Source organism: Podarcis vaucheri (assembly GCF_965113315.1).
Source record: "Podarcis vaucheri genome assembly, chromosome: 3".
Classification (NCBI taxonomy): Eukaryota; Metazoa; Chordata; class Lepidosauria; order Squamata; family Lacertidae; genus Podarcis; species Podarcis vaucheri.
This window is the reverse complement of record NC_138761.1, coordinates 127175726-127196092: the sequence shown is the minus strand read 5'-3', so window position 1 is coordinate 127196092 and position 20367 is coordinate 127175726. Positions and strand designations below refer to the sequence as shown.

Genomic DNA, 20367 nt, shown 5'->3' with positions numbered 1-20367 from the left:
GATTTACTGATGAAAACAGGATTTCCTCTTCAACATTTATGTTGTTTACTTTATATTGCTTACAAATCAAAAATATGTCCTACTTTAAGAGAAATTGCTTTCTGACATCTGTGCCTCTGGAGTCTTATGGGCATAGTAAACACGTATCAGTCTAGATACTCGTACTTTCTACTCTTTGTAAAGCAGCAAACCAATTCTGGCTTAACTGTATCTTTGAACAGAGGTTTCCAGCCTGTTTTGTAAAATAGTAATATGATAACTAGATGGCAGAAGAAACAAACCCTTGTCAGGAAATTCATCTAATTATAACAAAATCCTCTTTCTCCCCTTCTGTATAGAAAAACCTTGATGTTTCTGCCATTCCCCCCCCCCCGCCCCCGTTAAGACATGATTTGTTTGAAGAGATGTCTGGAACTCTGATACTTCCCAAAGCAAAAAATAACTGTATATCAGATATATGAAGGAGGCAGGGAAGCCTTTCATTTTAATTTTGTTAGGATTTAATTTACAGTAGGGCTATCTCATATAAATGCTTGACCAAGAAAAAACACCACTCCAAAGTCAAACGGGTGCTTTCTAAATGCAGTGAACTTCTTCAAGCGCGTAGGGACTGGCATTATATTTACTCTTAACTGCATATTATTTTACAGCACAACAATAACACAACAAACTATCTAGAGAAATGTAAATAATTTTACATTATTTTTTAACAGATGTTCCTCTGATTTGGCAGAGAATTATTCTGGGCAGCGAAAGCAAGCTGACAAATTAGCAATGGGCCGCAACAAGCATTTAAAGGGATTTTAGGGACCCACAAGACACTGAGGTCCAAACTGTGTATTCTCATTATGACTTCAAGCCAAATAAAGACCATATAGGAATCTAAATTGCACCGCAGGATGTTAAGTATAGTGATTTATTTTACTTAAATTGGGAATGCTTAAATGCATTGCTGTGCATTTAATTCTGGAATGTTCCCCAGTAACTCTCGTGGGATTGGTTAACTCTGGTCACTTGGGAGGGATCTTACTACATTTTCCACTTTGTTTTCTGTGTGAGTAACTGGACTGTGTTGGCTGCCTTTCCATGAACACTAGAGAAGAGACAGTGTTAGATAACTCTCTCTCTCAATGCAACACAGGAGTGCTGATGTTTCTGTGCGAATGGATGTGGCAGAAAGAAGTACAGAAGTTGATGTTCTCCCAAAGAACCAGGAAGGAGAAGCCCCCCCCCCTCCGGGGTGCTCAAGTGTACGCAGTACTGGCCCCTCTTTTTGTTGTTGTTGTTAAAAAGTGTGGCACTCACTGCAGCCACTCCATGGTGAGTAGGGACACCTATTTTTCTAGGGGGGAACCTTTTGCTCTCCGAAGGCTGGGGCATGTGCCCTGGGAGCAGGCACACATTTATTCATGGAGAATGAGTGTGAATGAGAGAATGACAAAGTGGAGCCGACCTCACCTCAAGCAACATGTCAGCCCAGTGTGTGCATCAGCCTTGCAATGTGTCCAGGAACAACCCTCAGCAACAGAGACGTAGCTTCTGTGCAATAACCTGTCCCCTGATGGCTGCAGTCATGGCAGTTAACAGACAGCCATCATAGCCCTTCTGACAACAGATGGATGCTACCGTCTCCTGACTGGTACCTAGCTAGCTGCACATTTGATTCTTCACAGACAAGGGAAATATCTGATGATTTCCAGTGTAAGGCTTCAGATAGTGGACTTCTTCATTCTTCATTGGGACATCCAGCATAAATTATGGGTCAAATCTGTTTTCAGTATGATATGTGTCATCTGTACACCAGGAATGGATTGGGGGGGCAGCAAAAGGGGGCATGTCACATGGTTGCTGCGGGGGGGGGGGAGACCAAAATTTCCAACTAGCTGGGAAGCAGTAAGAAGCTTTCCCCAAGGGACCAGCTCATTCCACGGGCAGGGAGCTGCTTCTCCTCATCCAGAGGAAGGTCAATGGTTGTTGCTGCTCAGCAACTGGGATACAGGAGTGGCAGGGCTGAGCAGGGCAAACATGCCAAAGGGAGGTGGAGGTGGAACTAAACTGGCTTAGACTTTGTGAAGATTCTGCTTTGATTTGTTATTGTTCATTATTACATTTTTTTCCTACTACACTACTGTTAATATACACCTGTTTTTCTAGCTTCCATACTTATTATTTATTTCAAGCATACAAAGTGCTTCACATGCCGTATCCAGCTGCAGTCCTTACAACAACCCTGTTAGGCAGGAATGAGGAAGCTCTGAGCCTCCAGCTCCAGGACCCCTGACGATGGGCTGTGATGGCTGGGGCTGTAAGGGGAGTGCAAGACTCAGTGGTTCCCTAGCCCTGTTGTAAGGCAAGTCAGTATTGTTACACACACACACACACACACACACACACACACACCCATAGTGCAGGTTGGTGCTTGTGTTGGGGGCTGAAGCTGACAGAGAGCATCTTGTCTAAGGCCTCTGAATGAAATCATGGCAGATCCAGAATGTGAACTGTGGACATCTTGATTTATAGCATGGTCTCTTATTAGCACAAAAATTCCTAACCCTGACCACTTCTGACCTCCTGCAATGGAGTGTTCATCCCCACCCTATTTTTTTAAAGTCATAAAGAAAAGTCAGCACCACTCTATTCAGCTATTTTGTTAAATCTTCATTTTTAATTGCTTTGTATTCTTTAGAATCTGTGCTCTCTCCCATCTGGAGCACACATTTATTTAAAAATTATAAATATGTGCGTGAATAGCAAACAAGACTCTTTCCCCTATCCCTCAAACCTTTGTTGCGGGGCATGGGAACTTGTGGCCCTCTAAATGATCTGGGAGCCGTGTGGTAAAGAAGCTGGTAAAATGCGGTCTTGACTATGCTACCACTCAGTGGATTTGTAACTGGCTGACTGACCGAACCCAAAGGGTGCTCATCAATGGTTCCTCTTCATCCTGGAGAAGAGTGACTAGTGGGGTGCCACAGGGTTCTGTCTTGGGCCCGGTCTTATTCAACATCTTTATCAACGACTTGGATGATGGACTCAAGGGCATCCTGATCAAATTTGCAGATGACACCAAACTGGGAGGGGTGGCTAACACCCCAGAGGACAGGATCACACTTCAAAACGACCTTGACAGATTAGAGAACTGGGCAAAAATAAACAAGATGAATTTTAACAGGGAGAAATGTAAAGTATTGCACTTGGGCAAAAAAAATGAGAGGCACAAATACAAGATGGGTGACACCTGGCTTGAGAGCAGTACATGTGAAAAGGATCTAGGAGTCTTGGTTGACCACAAACTTGACATGAGCCAACAGTGTGATGCGGCAGCTAAAAAAGCCAATGCAATTCTGGGCTGCATCAATAGGAGTATAGCATCTAGATCAAGGGAAGTAATAGTGCCACTGTATTCTGCTCTGGTCAGACCACACCTGGAGTACTGTGTCCAGTTCTGGGCACCACAATTCAAGAAGGACACTGACCAACTGGAACGTGTCCAGAGGAGGGCAACCAAAATGGTCAAAGGCCTGGAAACGATGCCTTATGAGGAACGGCTAAGGGAGCTGGGCATGTTTAGCCTGGAGAAGAGGAGGTTAAGGGGTGATATGATAGCCATGTTCAAATATATAAAAGGATGTCACATAGAGGAGGGAGAAAGGTTGTTTTCTGCTGCTCCGGAGAAGCGGACACGGAGCAATGGATCCAAACTACAAGAAAGAAGATTCCACCTAAACATTAGGAAGAACTTCCTGACAGTAAGAGCTGTTCGACAGTGGAATTTGCTGCCAAGGAGTGTGGTGGAGTCTCCTACTTTGGAGGTCTTTAAGCAGAGGCTTGACAACCATATGTCAGGAGTGCTCTGATGGTGTTTCCTGCTTGGCAGGGGGTTGGACTCGATGGCCCTTGTGGTCTCTTCCAACTCTATGATTCTATGATTCTATGATTCTATGTTCCCTACAGATTAATTCTAGGGCATGGGAGGAGTGAATGCAAAGATGGCGCCGAGGTAAGACGCTCTTATCGGAGCTCAAAGAACTCTTTTAACTAAATGCCTTTGTTGCTGGCTCCTCTCCTTCCTTTGGATCTTATTTCCTATCATTACCTCGCTGTGCTTTTGAACACCCTATGTTATCCTCCTCGGTGCTGGATTTTAATGAAGTTAACGAAGTCCTAATGAAGGCTTTCAATCATTCCCTCTCGGGCATTAGGCACTCCCTTCCAGTTTCTCGTTGATCCTTCGTGACAAACTTATTCCAAGGATCTTTAAGGACTTCTAGTGGGCTTTTTTCCCACCACCTCAAACTTCGTGGACCCCCCAATCATCCTAGTTGTTTAACAAACCGAGAAGAAGGGGGGGGGATACCTTAAAGGAGTGCTCTAATTGGACCCAGTTTTAAAACTCCTCGCAGCAGCCCGGCCAGGAATGAACGAGAATTGAATGAGATTGTGACCTGAAAATTTTAGCATTTTAGCACTTTATCACTCTATTTAGAAGTCTGACCTCATTGATTTAAGAAGAATCTAGCAATGAAAAGAGCCAAAAGACTCAGGTGTCTTGATATAGAAACTGACGCAGAGCCCTCTGGCTTCAAACAGAGTAATCTAGATAATTACCTGCTACCTCAAAATCAGCACATACTCCCTCCTAAAACTTTCCCCAACTCTTCTCATGGAAAGACAGCTGAAGAGATATCCTTAGGGATTAATGAGGACAAGGCTACTACTCCCATAATTGAGGCACAAGCACTAATTGGTAGAAAGGTGGAGCTGCTGGAGGAATGCTGCCTATTGACTGCTCAAACAGTTCAAAAAATCTTTGAACAATTACAAAACATCTCCAAGAAGCTGGATAACCCAGTTGAAAGGAGGCAACTCACTCCCTTTTTGCCATCCTTAACAAGCCCTGGAGGTAAACAGAACAAATACAAACTTATACCTCTAAACCAACCAAAAACCAGAGGAAGTCCCCCTCACTCATTCAACCTGATATTGAAGCCATGTGAGATTGTTCTCCACATTTTCCCGTATAGAGGGCCCCTACCTTATTGGGAGTCATCCTTCTGGGCCAGACACCATCTAAACCTGCTCCTAGGCCCTGAGGGTGGAAGTATTGACTTAAAAGCAGTCAAGAGGCTCACTAACGATGGATACTCCAAAAAAGTACTACTAAGATTTGGTAGTCACAAAATTCCAACCAAAATCTTAAGGGAAAAGGCTCACTTAGCCCAGAAAGGAATTATTCCACGTCGACACTTTGAAGATATATCACTCAGCCCATTGATCGCATCTAAAAGACAAAATAAGATGAGCAAGGTCACTCCACCAGAAGCCGACATCTGCCCTACTCCCGTGGAAGAACTCAGCAGATGGGAGAAACCGCAGCCAGCTACCCGGGAAATCACGCAAGAAAAATCCGAGCTCCCAAACCAAGCGACTATAGCACTAAACAACAGCCTCGCTTTTGACACAATAGACTGGACAGTCCCAGAAGAAGAAGATCTGCTGAGTAATTTTACCAAGCTACCAGACAAAGAACAAATAAATATACTCAGCAAATTGACGAAACTGCAGGCCAGATTGACCGAAATTCATCAACAAGGTCAACAAAATGCAGTAGAAACAATATACAATCAAACTTTACACTTACCAGCCTTCTCCCCAAAATGCATAGTCAAAAAGAGAGCTACTAATGGAACTTTCAAATCTATAGATGCAGAGCTTCAAACCCAGCCTCCTTTAAAATACGAAATGGCAAGCAAAAACTTTAGTAAAGAGACCACAAATTCCTGGCTGAGATATCAAATACTAGCTCCAAACGAAATAGGTACCCTTTATTTAAGCACTACAAAGGACTCTAACATTGTCGAACAAAAGATGACTTCCAACAGACCTGACACACTGAGCTCAACACCAAATGAGACCAAAGAAATGGAAGTAGAGACTGAAAACAGTCCTACTGTCCATAACAGTCCACCAACCACAGAAATCTCTCAGGAACAAGGAACAGTTAAGGAAGAAAATCAAGAAAGGGAGGAAATTTTAATTCCCCGTATTTTAAAAAAGAACCTAACAGATCCACCATTACCCTCCCCACCGAAAGCAGCGACAAATGGCTGTATTTACACAAGACAAAATTCCTCGCTGGACTCAATAACAGAACTAGAATGACTAAATGCTGCCAACCACCCACCAACTCAAAAACGGACTCTACGCTTATTGTCCTGGAATATTGCAGGGTGGGGAAACAAAGGCGGAGACCCAGACCTAATGAACTTCTTTAAAGACTTTGAATTAATACTCCTACAAGAAACATGGTCAACTAGAGATATTAAAATCAATGGATTCACCTCCTATACGAAACCCGCATTGAAAACAAACACGAAGGGCCGGCCGAAAGCAGGGTTCTGCTGTATGATCAAAGACAAACTAGGGTTTGAAATCAAACACCTAGAAAAATGCTTACCACTTGCACAAGCTCTACTCTTAACACAAAAAGACGATACTTTGTTACTTATAAATGTCTATATCCCCCCAACCAAAAACAACAGCAGCAATGAAAATTGGTCACAACTAACCTCCTACATAGAAAATTTGACCGATAAATACCCAAATGCCGCACTGATAATAGCAGGTGATTTTAATGCTAGAGTGGGATCCAACAATGAACAACTATGTAGTAAACTAAATTGGAATATTGATAATGATATCGCACATGCCCTAAAAATAGGACGTTCCTCCAGAGATAGGGTTGTAAACAACGAAGGCTTACGCCTACTTGAATTGTGTAACAACTTTAATTTACAGATTGTGAACGGCTCAACAAAAGGCGATAGAAGCGGGGAATTTACATACTTCTCCCCCCGAGGATGCAGTGTCATCGACTATATTCTTGTTCCTTATAATATTATAAATTCGATCATGGACCTCAAAATTGGAACGCGTACTGAAAGCGACCATCAGCCATTATTGTTGTCTATTAACTTAAAGGACGAAACTAAAATAACCAAATATAATACCATAGAACCTTCTCAACACAAACAAATGACTCAATTAAAATGGTCCCAGGAAATGAGTGCAGCAGTGGGGCAAAAGCTAACAGCCAACCTGAGAAAACAAGTACTATCTAATTTAAAGACCATTAATCCCCACAGTGATATTCCGAAAATCTATAATGAAATTTTTCAAATGTTTGCAGAGCTTAGTACCCCACCTAAAGGTTGGATACTTAAACATAGCGCTAGCCCCTGGTTTGACGATGAATGTTTCCAGCTAAAAAGAAAACTGCGCCAAATATTTAAAAATAACCGCACTAAACTAGAGCCCTCTTATCTTGATGAAAAAAGAAAATATCATCACATTCTGGCCGAAAAGAAACAGAAATACGCAACCCAAAAATGGCTACAATTACTCGACTCAATTCAGAACAAAAACAACAAAGCGTTCTGGAACCTAGTGTATGGAGGATTGAAACCCGAAAATCAATTAACCCAATCACCAATTGCAGAATCCAAATGGTACCAATATTTTACTTCTGTCTTTAACAATCTACACAGTGAACTTAAAGGAAATGAGATCACTAAAAACAAAATCAATAAACTCCAGGAGTGGCCAAGGGTAGAAGAAGCGGAAATTAGAGAAATAGTTAAAAATTTTAAATCGGGGAAATCTCCTGGGCCTGATGGTCTACCAATAGAATTATTCAAGACCTATATAGATTGGTGGGCAGAACCCTTAGCTCAATTGTTTACTCTCATAGACAAAGAGGGGATCATACCTGAGATATGGCTAAGATCAATAATTATCCCAATCTTTAAAAATGGTGACCCAAAAGAACCAAGGAATTACAGACCGATAAGCTTATTATCAGTGATAGGGAAAATCTACGCTAAGCACCTTTTATCTAAACTCCTTCCCTGGATGAAAAATCTAAATTTACCAGGGAAAGAACAAATAGGTTTCTCTAAAGGCTGCTCTACATTAGACCACTGCCTTATACTTATGCATTTGGTAGAAAAATATAGATCCCAAAGGCAATCTAAGATATATGCTGCTTTTGTAGATTTTCGTGGTGCATTTGACTCAATTGACCGCCCAAAGCTGTGGAGGAAACTCGCAGAATTAAAAATTGATCAGCGTTTATTGACTTTAATACAAAATCTATACTCTTCCAATGTCTGTCAAGTCAAACTTAGCACCAAAGGTCACCTTTCACCAGACATCCCAAACTCGAAAGGGGTAAAACAAGGGTGTATTCTTGCACCCTTTCTATTTAATTTATTTTTATCAGACTTGCCAGATCACCTTCAAAAAATAGAATCACATGCCCCTAAACTTAATCAGAAACCAGTTCCTCTCTTATTATACGCAGACGATGCAGTTCTACTATCATTAACGAGTCTGGGTCTGAAACGTCTTATATCTTCTCTGATCCTTTACTGTGAATGTAATAAACTCTCAATAAATTATGAGAAGACAAAAATTTTGGTCTTCTCGAATGGTTGGAAACTAGAGAAATGGAAAATAAGAGGGCATGAAATCCAACAAGTAAAAATCTATAGGTATCTGGGAATATTATTCCAGAGCAATTTAGGGTGGGCAAATCATCGCACAAACGCCATAAAACAGGCAAAGTGCACCTCATCAGCAGTTGCTCGTTTTTACTATCAGAAAGGTAATCAATTTATCCCTGCGGCCAATCAGATATTTCAAACAAAAGTGCAAGCCCAGATACTCTATGGAATCCCACTATGGGTCCAAGCATATAACAGTGATCTAAAAAAGATCCACTCCAGCTTTCTGAGACGTATTCTTGGACTCCCAGCTGTGATCAAATATGAAACAATGTGTGCAGAAATAGGCATACACACAATGGAATACTGGGCCTGGTCCACCTCAATAAAGTACTGGTTACGCTGCCATTTTCGCTGCTCTCCATCAAGCCTGCTCGCTGATTTGCTTCAAGACTCCTATAAATCAAGATGGTACCAGTACCTTGAAAAAAAGATTGAATCTTTAGGCATCGAGCTGGAGCCCCTATACAATTCTAATGAGCAATACATTTTCCATAATATCCTAACTAGATTAAAGGATGTTGAGAGACAAAATATTATGGCAGCAGTAAACAAAATTTGCTCCCCCGTATTCTATGATTTAAATATCTTAGATAGCAGAGCCAACTACGTCACTAAATTAACAATCCCAGCCCAACGTAGGGCTTTTATGCTGGCCCGGTTGAATGTTTTTCCCTCAGCTTTTGTCAGGGGAAGATACCAAAACATCCCTAGAAACAAGAGACTCTGCAGATGCTCTATGAATGTCCCGGACACTGTAGAGCATATTCTCTTTCATTGTCCATTGTACAGTACGCTCCGTCAACGCGTGCTGTCCCCTCTTCTGGGTGGCCTGGAACCCCAACAAGGTGAATGTGTGGGATTCTGCCTATCCGACGTTGACCAAAGGGTAACGGCGGGGGTAGCTGAGTTTTTGGTAGCAGCCCTCCAAGGAGCAGGTTAACAAGGAAAATCACTGACTCTATATGTGTATATATATATATGTTTGTAGCCAACCGCTGCCTTCTTACATATACTTCAAGTCACTTATATGTTACTTTTTCTTTTATGGTTTTATCTGTACAATGCCTAATAAAGGTTTGATTTCACAATTCTAGGGCATAAATATGGTACTGGGTTGTGCCTGAAGAATGGAAGTGTTGCCATATGGCAACACTGAAGATGAGACACACCTGTTTGTGACTGTGTGGCCAGGCCCCTGATGATGTATAGATGTTAAGGTTCAATATAGCTCTTTAGAATTGAGCCAAACAGAACCACTCAAGGTTTATAGATAGACTGAGAGATCCATGTAACATACGTCTCTAGATATCTGCCAATTAACTGATATAAATGTACTGTGTGAAGTGGTTCTAAAAGAATAGCATTGTACAGCAAGTTTTGCAGGCATTGCATTTTGCATGCATGTCTACTTCACTTGGATGTCTACTTTGCCAAATTTATTTAGCTGTGTGATATAAAGAGAGTAATGGCCACTGGGGAATTGTTCGGGTGGCTTTCCCCTGTCCTTATTCTCTTGCTATTTCAAGTGGTGTGTCTGTGAGACCCAGTCGCATGTGGGTCTCTGTGGGCCAGAAGCTCCAAGCTCACTCACAAATCATCATGAGTTCTGACAAGCACAGCATGCTTTCCCACTTGTTAAAGGCCAAGAAAACGCAAGAACCCCCAGAGCTGTTTAATCGGAAGGAGACTGGTTTTGCCCAGAGGAATGCTCAGTGCCTACATGGGAGGAGAGCAAAGCACCTACAGATGCTAGAGGAGCAAGAAAATAGCCTGCGACTCACCCATCCTTCCTCTGCCCTATATAGCAGATAGTCAAAAGCAGACTAACCAGTGGAGAAAACTATTATTTTCTGAACAGCAAAACAGGGCCGCTAAAAATATTGGGGGGTGATTACTAACAGCAGCCCTCCTTCTGTCAACATTTCTGCTCCCCCTGCATGAGATAGACAAAAACTGCTGCCCTCATAGCATAGGGAGGCATGTTGCTCACTTCATTGCTTAGCTTCATGCATAGCTTGGCTGCAACAAGTAGCTAAAGGGGTGAAGCCTTAAATAATATGCAAACTGCAAATTCCCTACCATGTAGGTTCTATTAGAACAGGAAATGTCAAAGATTGCTTATTCATTTCTTCCATGAGTTTACTGTTATTACAGGCCTGCAAGTTAGGCGACCCTTGCCTTCACTGTTTTATTCAAAGAGGCTCAATCAACATGCAGGCAGGGTGGAAGTGGCGGCTGTTGCACAAAAGTCACACTCTCTTCAGTGTTTCACATAAGCAGACACAAATTCAAGTTGCACTCATAATAGTCTTTCTAGTGTCCCTTCAACTAATTTTTAAACCGCTTGTTGCCTCTCTGCCTACCTGCAGCACTTTCACAGGTGTGGTCAAGCTGCTGAGATGTCATGAAATGGCCACCAACATACCAACTTCTGAGAGGTGACACAATGCGGAATATTTAGAAACAGCAGTTTTCATGAGGAAAAGTGTGAGTGCAAATTTAGAAATATTTTCTAGATAATTTAAATAGAAATGCAATGCATCTCATCATAGCTGGGAAAGCGCCAGCTGACGGGTATGCCTGTTCCATCTGCTAACCAAGCACTGCTAACTGCTGATGGGCAACTTGAGGGCTCCTGATCTCCCTTTCTATAGTTGTTTATCTTTAAACCAGACTTGGACCAGACAGTCCTCAAGCAGAGCATGCCTCTGAGAGCCCTTTAAAACAGAGGACAGTCCTCTGTAAAGTAAAAACAGACGCCTGGCCGCTCTTGTCACACAGGTCCATACATAGGCACAAAGGAGACAGGTGAGCAGGTAAGAAAGATGAGATGTCCCAGAGGAATCTGTGCAGAGGGGATGAAAGAAAGAGGACAGAGTATGCTGTGTACTTTGAACCAGCAACTGGAAGAATGATTGTATATAGAATCATAGAGTTGGAAGGGACCCCAATCTAGTCCACCCCCTGCAATGCAGGAATCTCAGCTAAAGCATCCCTGACAGATGGTCCTCCAACCTCTCCTTAAAAACATCCAAGGAAGGAGAAAGCCTCCCAAGGGAAACCATGTAGAGGAATAAACATGAACGTACTAAAACACCAAGATCAATACAAAATACACTCTAATTAAAGTATATATATATATATATATATATATATATATATATATATATACCGTATTTTTCGCCCTATAGGACGCACTTTTTCCCCTCCAAAAATGAAGGGGAAATGTGTGTGCGTCCTATGGGGCGAATGCAGGCTTTCGCTGAAGCCTGGAGAGCGAGGGGGGTCGGTGCACACCGACCCCTCTCGCTCTCCAGGCTTCAGGAGAGCCCCACCGCCAGCCCCACAAGCTCGGGAGACAGCGGCAGGGGCGCAGCGCGCCCTTCCCGCTGTCCCCCGACTTGGCTAGAAGGCTGGCGGGGGGGGAGCCTGCTCCTCCCCGTCACCAGCCCCGCAAACTCGGGAGACAGCGGGAGAGGCGCAGCGTGCCCTTCCCGCTGTCCCCCGACTTGGCTAGAAGGCTGGCCCAGCCCCGCAAACTCGGGGGACAGCGGGAGAGGCGCAGTAACAAGAAGCCGAAAGCACCAGCCTGAAGATGACGAGTGAGACCTCGTCGAAACGTCGCACAGACACCCCGACTCTTACACGGGAAGACACCCGAAGACACCAAAACCTGCATTCCTGTACCCGTGAAAATCTACGAAAGCATATATATATATATATATATATATATACACACACACACACATACACACACACATATATATACAGTGGTACCTCGGTTTACGAACTTAATCCGTTCCGGAAGTCTGTTCTTAAAGTGAAACCGAATGATTGGAAGACTCGTTTTGTTAGAAGTCTTTTTTATTAAAGTGTTTAATTAAGTATTAATTAGGAAGATTAATTTTTTATGTAAAATTTGCTTTTTCTTCTTTCTTTTTCTGTATTTTCTTCTTTTCTTTTTTCTTAATTCTTTTTCTTTGATTATCTTTTTGTAGTATGAGATTGTAAATTCTTTGTATAAGTATGTAATTTAAATGAATAAAGATTATTAAAAAAATACAAAAACCCGAAACTGTTCTTAAACCGAGGTGCGCTTTCCCAACAAGGCCTCCCACCACCGGTGCCCTTCCACCATCCGGCTTCCGTTCGTAGACCGAGGTACAGTTCACAAACCGGGACACTACTTCTGGTTTTGCGGAGTTATTATACTGAAAAGTTTGTAAATAGGGATGTTCTTAAACCGAGGTATCACTGTATATACAACAAAAGAACCCCATTAAAATATTAAAAAGTAAACATCCATTATTAAAATAGGTGATAAAATTCCATTAGATAAGCACAGCAATTAAAGCAGTAATTAGAGTCAAGAGGTCAAGGGAATGCCTGTGTAAACAGGTGCATCTTCAAATAATAGATTAAGAGTGTTTGCCTGACATTGAAGCAAAATCAGGTGCCAGTCAAGTCTCCATGGGGAGTTAACCATCCTTGGGGCATGATTACAGTTGTGTTGCTCTTTACAACCGACTTGCTTTCTCCCACAAAGATCAGCAGAGGGGTGTGACACAAAGCAAGTTGGCTCCTCCGGTTGACAAGCAGAGCGCAAGCTTACCCCAACCCTTGCTGCCTCCTTTGCTTTCTCCCGTGTACCTTTTCTCTCCCTGATCCTCACCGGCAAAACCATGAGCATGTGAACAGGAACCATTTGAAAATCTGACAAGTGGTTATTGTTGTTGTTGTTGTTGTTGTTGTTTAGTCGTTTAGTCGTGTCCGACTCTTCGTGACCCCAGCATGCAAAGCCAGGTTGACAGGCCAAGACAGGGGTGGCTAATTTGTGGCCCCCCAGATGCTGCAGAACGTCCTCTCAGACAAAGCCAGTCTGGCCAACAGCAGCAATGATGGGCATTGAAGTCCAACAACATCTGCAGAGCAACAGGTTAGTTGCCCCAGGGCTAAAAGCAAGGGTCCTTACTGGTCCTCCATATGGACTGCTCTCATGCATAAGGAAAACTATAGAATCAATGTTTTCCAAGCTTGTGAAAAGAAATAATTGACTGCTAGCCTTAAGAACAAAACAAACAATGGGAACAATTTTAGTGACAAGCCACCAGAACCCTTGTTCCCAAAGGGTCACAACAGACAGTTGCCAACAACCCAAGACTGTCATGTATTTGCATTTAAAAAGAGCACTTTGAAGCTCCCTTTGTTTCTCTACTCCAGAGAGATGACCGTCTTGAGAATGTACCGTATTTTTCGCTCTATAACACACACCCGACCATAACACGCACGTAGTTTTTAGAGGAGGAAAATCCGTAGGCATGCCACCCGTAGGCATTTCCTCCATAACACGCACAGACATTTCCCCTTACTTTCTAGGAGGAAAAAAGTGAGTGTTATGGTGCAAAAAATACGGTACTTTATTCCTCTCCTCTGGAGAGTCTGCTTATAGATCCAAACATCTATAAGCAACTGCTCAGTATAACACTGCAAGACAGCACTGACTACAATACTCTGGGCAAAGGGCTGAAACCCACAAAAATCTAAGAAGAATGTTCTGGAGAGCATGGGGAAAGTGGTGGGACTACAAATACGCCCAGGGCCGTGACACCCAGGGAAGTGGCTGAGGCCTGTACAAGCACTTGTGTCAGTTACAGGGTCAGAGAGAAAAGGCAACTACAGGAGTCCATAAAACACTCTACAGATTCCCATGAAACACAATGTTGGCTAGACAGCATTAATATAGTATGTTAATATTCTCCAAACCATGGCGTTTCATAGGGATGGTGGAGTAGCAAACACACCAGTATAAAATTTCACAGATGCATAGAGTACTCCAGTGACAGATGAACATATGGCAACACCTAAGCTCATAAATAGACAAATATGAATTTCCCTCGTTTTCTTCAGAATGTATATTTAAACCTTCTTACAACAATAAAATATACCGTACATACTGTACAATAAAACCCATTAAACAACCATCACAAAATACCAACATCTTCAAAACAAAACAATCTAAATACCAACAAGAAAAGCCCAGCGACTCATAAAAACCTCTTTAGCTCCAGCCAACATGACCAACAGCCCCTCAAGTCTCAGTGTGTTAATGCATTATCATATGTGGTGGGATTGTAATGTAATTTTAAAATTTTGGGAAATGATATACAACAAATTGAAGAAAATGTTCCATTTAACATATGTTTAAAAGCCTGAAGCATTTTTGTTAGGGATTGTAGGGAAAGATCTGCCAAAAAAGATGAAAACCATCTTCATGTATGCAACAACGGCTGCGAGAGTTCTAATAGCACAAGGATGGAAGACGGAAGAAACCCCAACTAAAGAATCATGGCCAGAAAAATTGATGGACTATGCAGAACTAGCAAAACAGACAACAGCTACGGGACAAAGATAACTGTGACTTTAAAGATGAATGGGAACCCTTTACGAAGTATTTGAAGATGCAACAAAACGGACTGGACTCCTTGGCTGGCTTTGAATAAACATTCACAAACTTTTTATTGATAATAATCAGCTAAATAGTTTGAGGATCTATACAACTTTGTAACATGCAGAAAACAGCATTCTCAGAGAAACCAAAGACTGGAACTGAGGGAAGCTGGGGGGCTGGGTGGGTTTTGTGGGGGAGGGGGGGGAAGGGAGGAAAAATAAGGATGATATGTTTTAGGATAATATGTTTTGTTTTAATTTTGAATAATTTTTTTAAAAAAAACACACAACAATAATAAAATATACATACTGTACAATAAAACCCATTAAACAACCATCACAAAATACCAACATCTTCAAAACAAAACAATCTAAATACCAACAAGAAAAGCCCAGCAACTCATAAAAACCTCTTTAGCTCCAGCCAACATGACCAACAGCCCCTCAAGTCTCAGTGTGTTAATGCAAATTAGAATATATGAATTAAACACACCAAGGTCTTGGGAAATAACATTTCTCCCATTTGTTCATTTCCCCTGCTGCCGTCACAGAATTTATGTGATTTCCTAGTTTCGCTCATAACACTGTCAAAACAACTTGAACTGACAACAGCACACACTCCACATCAGGAAGCTTGGCACAGCAACAGACTTTGCAGAGAGCAAAATATAGATCTGGTCCTAAATACGCCAGCCAAATATCTTTTAAACTCAAGCATAATGAATTAATAGGGTATTTCCCCAGGCCTGAGAAATGAAAACTGTGTGCTGCTGAGGTTTAAAAAACTGTTTCTCATGGTTCAGACCACTTGACTTTGCATGCTGTTATTTCGGTTACTGAAGTCACAGATTGCCTATAGATCATATGTTGGCATAGTGGTGATGGAGCATGAAACCTCACTTAACTCCCACTTACACGTCCTACTACAGCTCCTCCACTGAAATTCCACCAGGCACACTGGCCACATTCTTACCACCAGGCCTTTGGCTTTTCCTGTCTCATATAGAATAATCCTGGCCAGCTGTATTTTAGAAGGGGGGGGGGAATCTAAAATATATGACATGTTTTGTGAGGGTGGGGCTGGTGGAGTAGCACAATACCAGCATAAAATTTGGATTTGAAAAGGTTTTTTATTGATGATCAATGTACTGGCTTCCATTTGGGTCTGTACTTCCTCAGGAAACATCAAACCTTATTGGAGAGTTTGCATTTCATGGCCTTTCGGTGTTGCTTCTGCAGTGCACTAGTTAAAACGCCCTGCTGAATAAAAATGACCTTCTACCAATCCATATCTGCATTGCCAGATTCTGCATGTTTCACAGAGGGTTTTAAATCATTATCAATAAATACAGTGTGTGAGAGAGAGAACTAAATGTGTATAAACTAGATGTGTGTACACATCTAAATAAAGTACAAATGCATGCTGAAAAGGATTAAGTGGGGACTAAAGTATGGAACATGGAAAGAAAATGAAATGTAATACTTGGGTCAACATCTACTTCATCATAATTCAGAAGGGATTTGATAGGGATACTAAAGGCTATAGTAAATCATGCATTACCTGTGGAAGAGCATGCCTGGAATAAAGTAAGCAATTTAACTGAACAATCAGAAATGAAGCCATTGTGTTTATGTTTGCTTTGTAGAAACTGATGCATTTCTTGTCTTAATTATTCCAAATACCCTACTGTAATTAAGCCAAAGTACCCGCAGTTGAAATAATCAAATTTCCCTCTCCTCGTGTTGTTTCCTTGTGTCTATTTTAGCAAGGAAGCCTCCAGGAGGAGGAACCTGTCGAGAAGTGCTATATAATAAAGACATAATGCAAAATTAATAAACATAACTAATATCAAAGTTCTGATTCCAGTATTCTGATTCTGGAGTAATTTCTCAGCATAGCATGTTTTTTGTGGTATGCCAGAATACTACCTGGGCATGATATTGTGGAGTACTACTACTTCTCCCTGTGCAGAGCTACCTCTGACACTCAGAGGAAAGTATTTTTACTGCCAAACTAAATGCTTGACTGATTGCACATTATGAAGATTAGAGCTGGTAGAACTCTATAGCTGAAGACCTTCTACTATAAAACTCTGCATGTTCACCACTACTCCCAATGGGCACAACGGGCGAGATTCACTCAAAGAATCCCACTAGCAGAAACGGTGTGCATATGGGCTTCTGCCTGAGCACGGGGCTACCGCTTATCATCTGCAGACTTACACTTATTTAGAAGAGATATTGTAATATTTCCACTGGTGCCTCTTTAGCTACATAGAGTGAACTGTGAACTCCTAACATTCTCTATAGTATTCAATACCCTCATTAATTTGAACAGCATCTACCATTTATAGGCTTTTAATGTTCTCTTGACTCAGAACAATCATAAGCCAGCAGCAGATTGTTCTATGGAAAGCATTTATATGAACAAGAGGAGTATGTGACATTTCAAAAGTTACAGGAGAATCTAGGATCCATCCGTGTGACAACATAAAATGATCACCATATGGAATCAGGAAGAAAACTTGTTCTCAGTCCCTGGTCTAGTATTATATAACAATCGAACCAAGAGTCAGTGCAGAACGGGGGCCACCTCCTCATGGCGAAACCCCACCTTTTTGTGATATGAACAGGAGACTCCAGTGGGCAGGGCCAAGGAGATGGCTCCGGTCTGCTCAGCCATGAACTCCCTGCTGGGCAACAACTAAGTGGGAAGGAGCCAGAGGATGAACTCCAACCACAGAATCCAGATCTTCAGACATGTACCACAACAATTTAGGATCACATCACTTTACTTACTAATTTAAAAAACTTATCTCCCTATTGCCTGCCTGCCACGCTGCACTTCCAGTGCCTTTGCATCATTCAATGTGGCTTGAAGCAGTTAAAAACTCATGTCCCTAGTAGTATGTGTAAATGGGCCTGAACTAAAGACATGCCTGTATAGACTCAGCCTTCTTTTTTTAAAGGATAAAACAAAATTGGGGCTTGCATTGAAAAAAGGGCTGCATTTCATTAACATTTCCCGCTCCCCACCCCACACCCACAAAATGGCTTTCCACTTTTTATTGGGATCTTTAGAATAAAATTGTATGTAAACAAAGAGAAGTTCACCCAAGTGTGTGTGTGTGTGTGTGTGTGTGTGTGTGTGTGGTAACAATTGGCCTAGGTTTGCTGCTGTTTCTTTTTATATGGACCTCAGCGCTTTAGATTTTCTCTGCTTTCCCTACACACATTCTGTTTTGAATAGTGAAAGCAATCTCTTGGCTTGAAAATAAAATGTATGCATCTCTCAAAGTGACCTGGTTCATAGTTTACTGAAACAGTGATGCACAGCTATGGATGCTAGAGAGAAGCCACAATATCACATAATAAACGTGGTAAGGGGGGGGGCGCAGAATGACAATACTGTGCAAACTATCCTAAAGAGCAATCCTAAATAAACATGTATAGCTGGAAAATTTACATATTTTTATCATTGCGTGCAGACCAATTCCATGAATGAGACTGGAAAGATGAGAATTTCCTCTCCATTTCATCCCACCCCCAATTTTGACTGCAAACAAGAAAGAAGACTAAATGATTTTGTCATGAATGCTACAGAAAATTCTATTCCCCACTAGCTTACATTTGCTTATACCGCTCACTTTGCAACAGTTATTTTTCTACATTTTGAAACAATAAAAGGCCTACTATAATCAGTCATTCCCATGGCCCATACAAGCCCATGGTTCTGTCTCTTACCTGTAATCTGACTCTGTCCTTGTGGATTAAAAGGGCTTGGTGCAGAGTTCAGAGAGGGCCGTGGGCTCTGAGTCGGGACCCCTACTCTCATACTGGGATGAGGAATGCGCCCTAAATCACTGAGGCGCTCAGAGAACAAACTAGGTTTAGAGTCATCAAGCTTCTGTCTGTGCCCTGGAAACAGCAAATCATAAAATAAAAGTGTTGTTAGCATGACTGAACAATGTAGTATTAATTTTATTTTATTTTACTGCAAGTACCAAAGAACTTTTAGCTTTAACCTGGAACTGGTGCAAGGAGTGAACTACAGACTCTTTCACCCGTCACAATAACCCTACATGGAATATACTTGTGTCATTTTCCTTATACATAAGTAAATCGCTTACATGATCACAAGAATGTTGCATGTGAACGCAAGAACTCTGCTGGATCAAGCCAAAGGCCCGTCTAATCCGGGATCCTGCTCTTACAGTGGCCAACTAGATTCCTATGGGAAATCCACAAGCAGAAACAGGGTGTGAAGGCGCTCTCCTTGCATGTGAGGCCCAGCAACTGATATTCAAAGCAATACTGCCTCTGACAGTTGAGGTACAACATAAGCATCATGAGCAGAAGTCATTCATAGCCTTATCCTCCAGGAACTTGTTTAATCCTCTTCTAAAGTCATGCAGGCTGGTGGTCACGTTGGTAGCAGGAGGAAATTTCATAATTCCTATTTATTTACAGTACTTATTCTTTATGCACTGTGTACTTTCTCTAACCCTGAATCTTCCAACTTTCAGCTTCATTGGATGGCCCTGGGTTGTAGTATTATGAGAGAGAGGGAGAGAGAGAGGGAGAGAGAGAGAGAGCGAGAGAGAGAGAGAGAGAGAGAGAGAGAGAGAGAGAGAGAGAGAGAGAGATGGTCCCTGTCGACTTTCTCCATACACAACAATGCATAATTTTATAGGCCTAGAGCTTGTCCCTCATTTTACTCACTTTTTTCCAAACTAGAAAGACCCAAATGTTTGAGGGGAGCCAAGCAGCACTGCACACTATTCCAAGTGTGGTCCCGCCACAGATTAGCATAATGACACCATGACATTGGCAGTTTAATTTCCAATCTCTTTCGTAATAATCCCTAACATGGAATTCTCCATTTCTACAGCAGGATCAACATCCTCATCAAGCTATATCCACTACAACCTAAAGTTCAGTCACTGCCAGTTGAGACCCCAGGAGGGTATAAGTGAAATTAGGATCACTTTATCCTTGCCTACATGGGTTTGAATTTTCCATTTTAAAGCCCACACACCCAATTTGGGGAGATCCTTTTAGACCTTCTAATAAGTGCTTTTTCTTTAACCACCTTTAACAATTTGGTGTCATCAGCAAGCCTGGACACCTCACTTTTCACCCCTAACTGTAGACAATTAATGAACAAGTTAAAAAGCACATGTCTCAATACTGATCCTTAGGGGACTTCGTTTTCTACATCCTTCCATTGGAAGAACTGCACTTTTATTCCTACTTGCTGCTTCCTGTTCCTTAACCAGTTAACCATGACTGCTAAGCTTACTCTGAGTCTTTGGTGAGATATTTTGTCAAAAGCTTTTTGAAAGACTAAGTC

At 41.8% G+C, this 20367-nt stretch overlaps 1 protein-coding gene across 10 annotated transcripts in view; it reads right to left on the bottom strand.

Moving 5' to 3' along the window:
- The window catches only part of RUNX2 (RUNX family transcription factor 2), a gene marked incomplete at its 5' end in the record, with an annotated part of 245008 nt that overhangs the window by 75573 nt on the left and 149068 nt on the right, over positions 1-20367 (bottom strand). For 7 of the 10 annotated variants that reach the window (XM_082215774.1, XM_082215776.1, XM_082215780.1 and 4 more), the window contains one exon: positions 18759-18932. The exons of the other annotated variants lie outside the window; for them this stretch is intronic. In XM_082215774.1, the coding sequence (XP_082071900.1) occupies positions 18759-18932 (174 nt within the window). The remainder of the gene's footprint in view (positions 1-18758; positions 18933-20367) is intronic. 10 annotated transcript variants of the gene reach the window in all.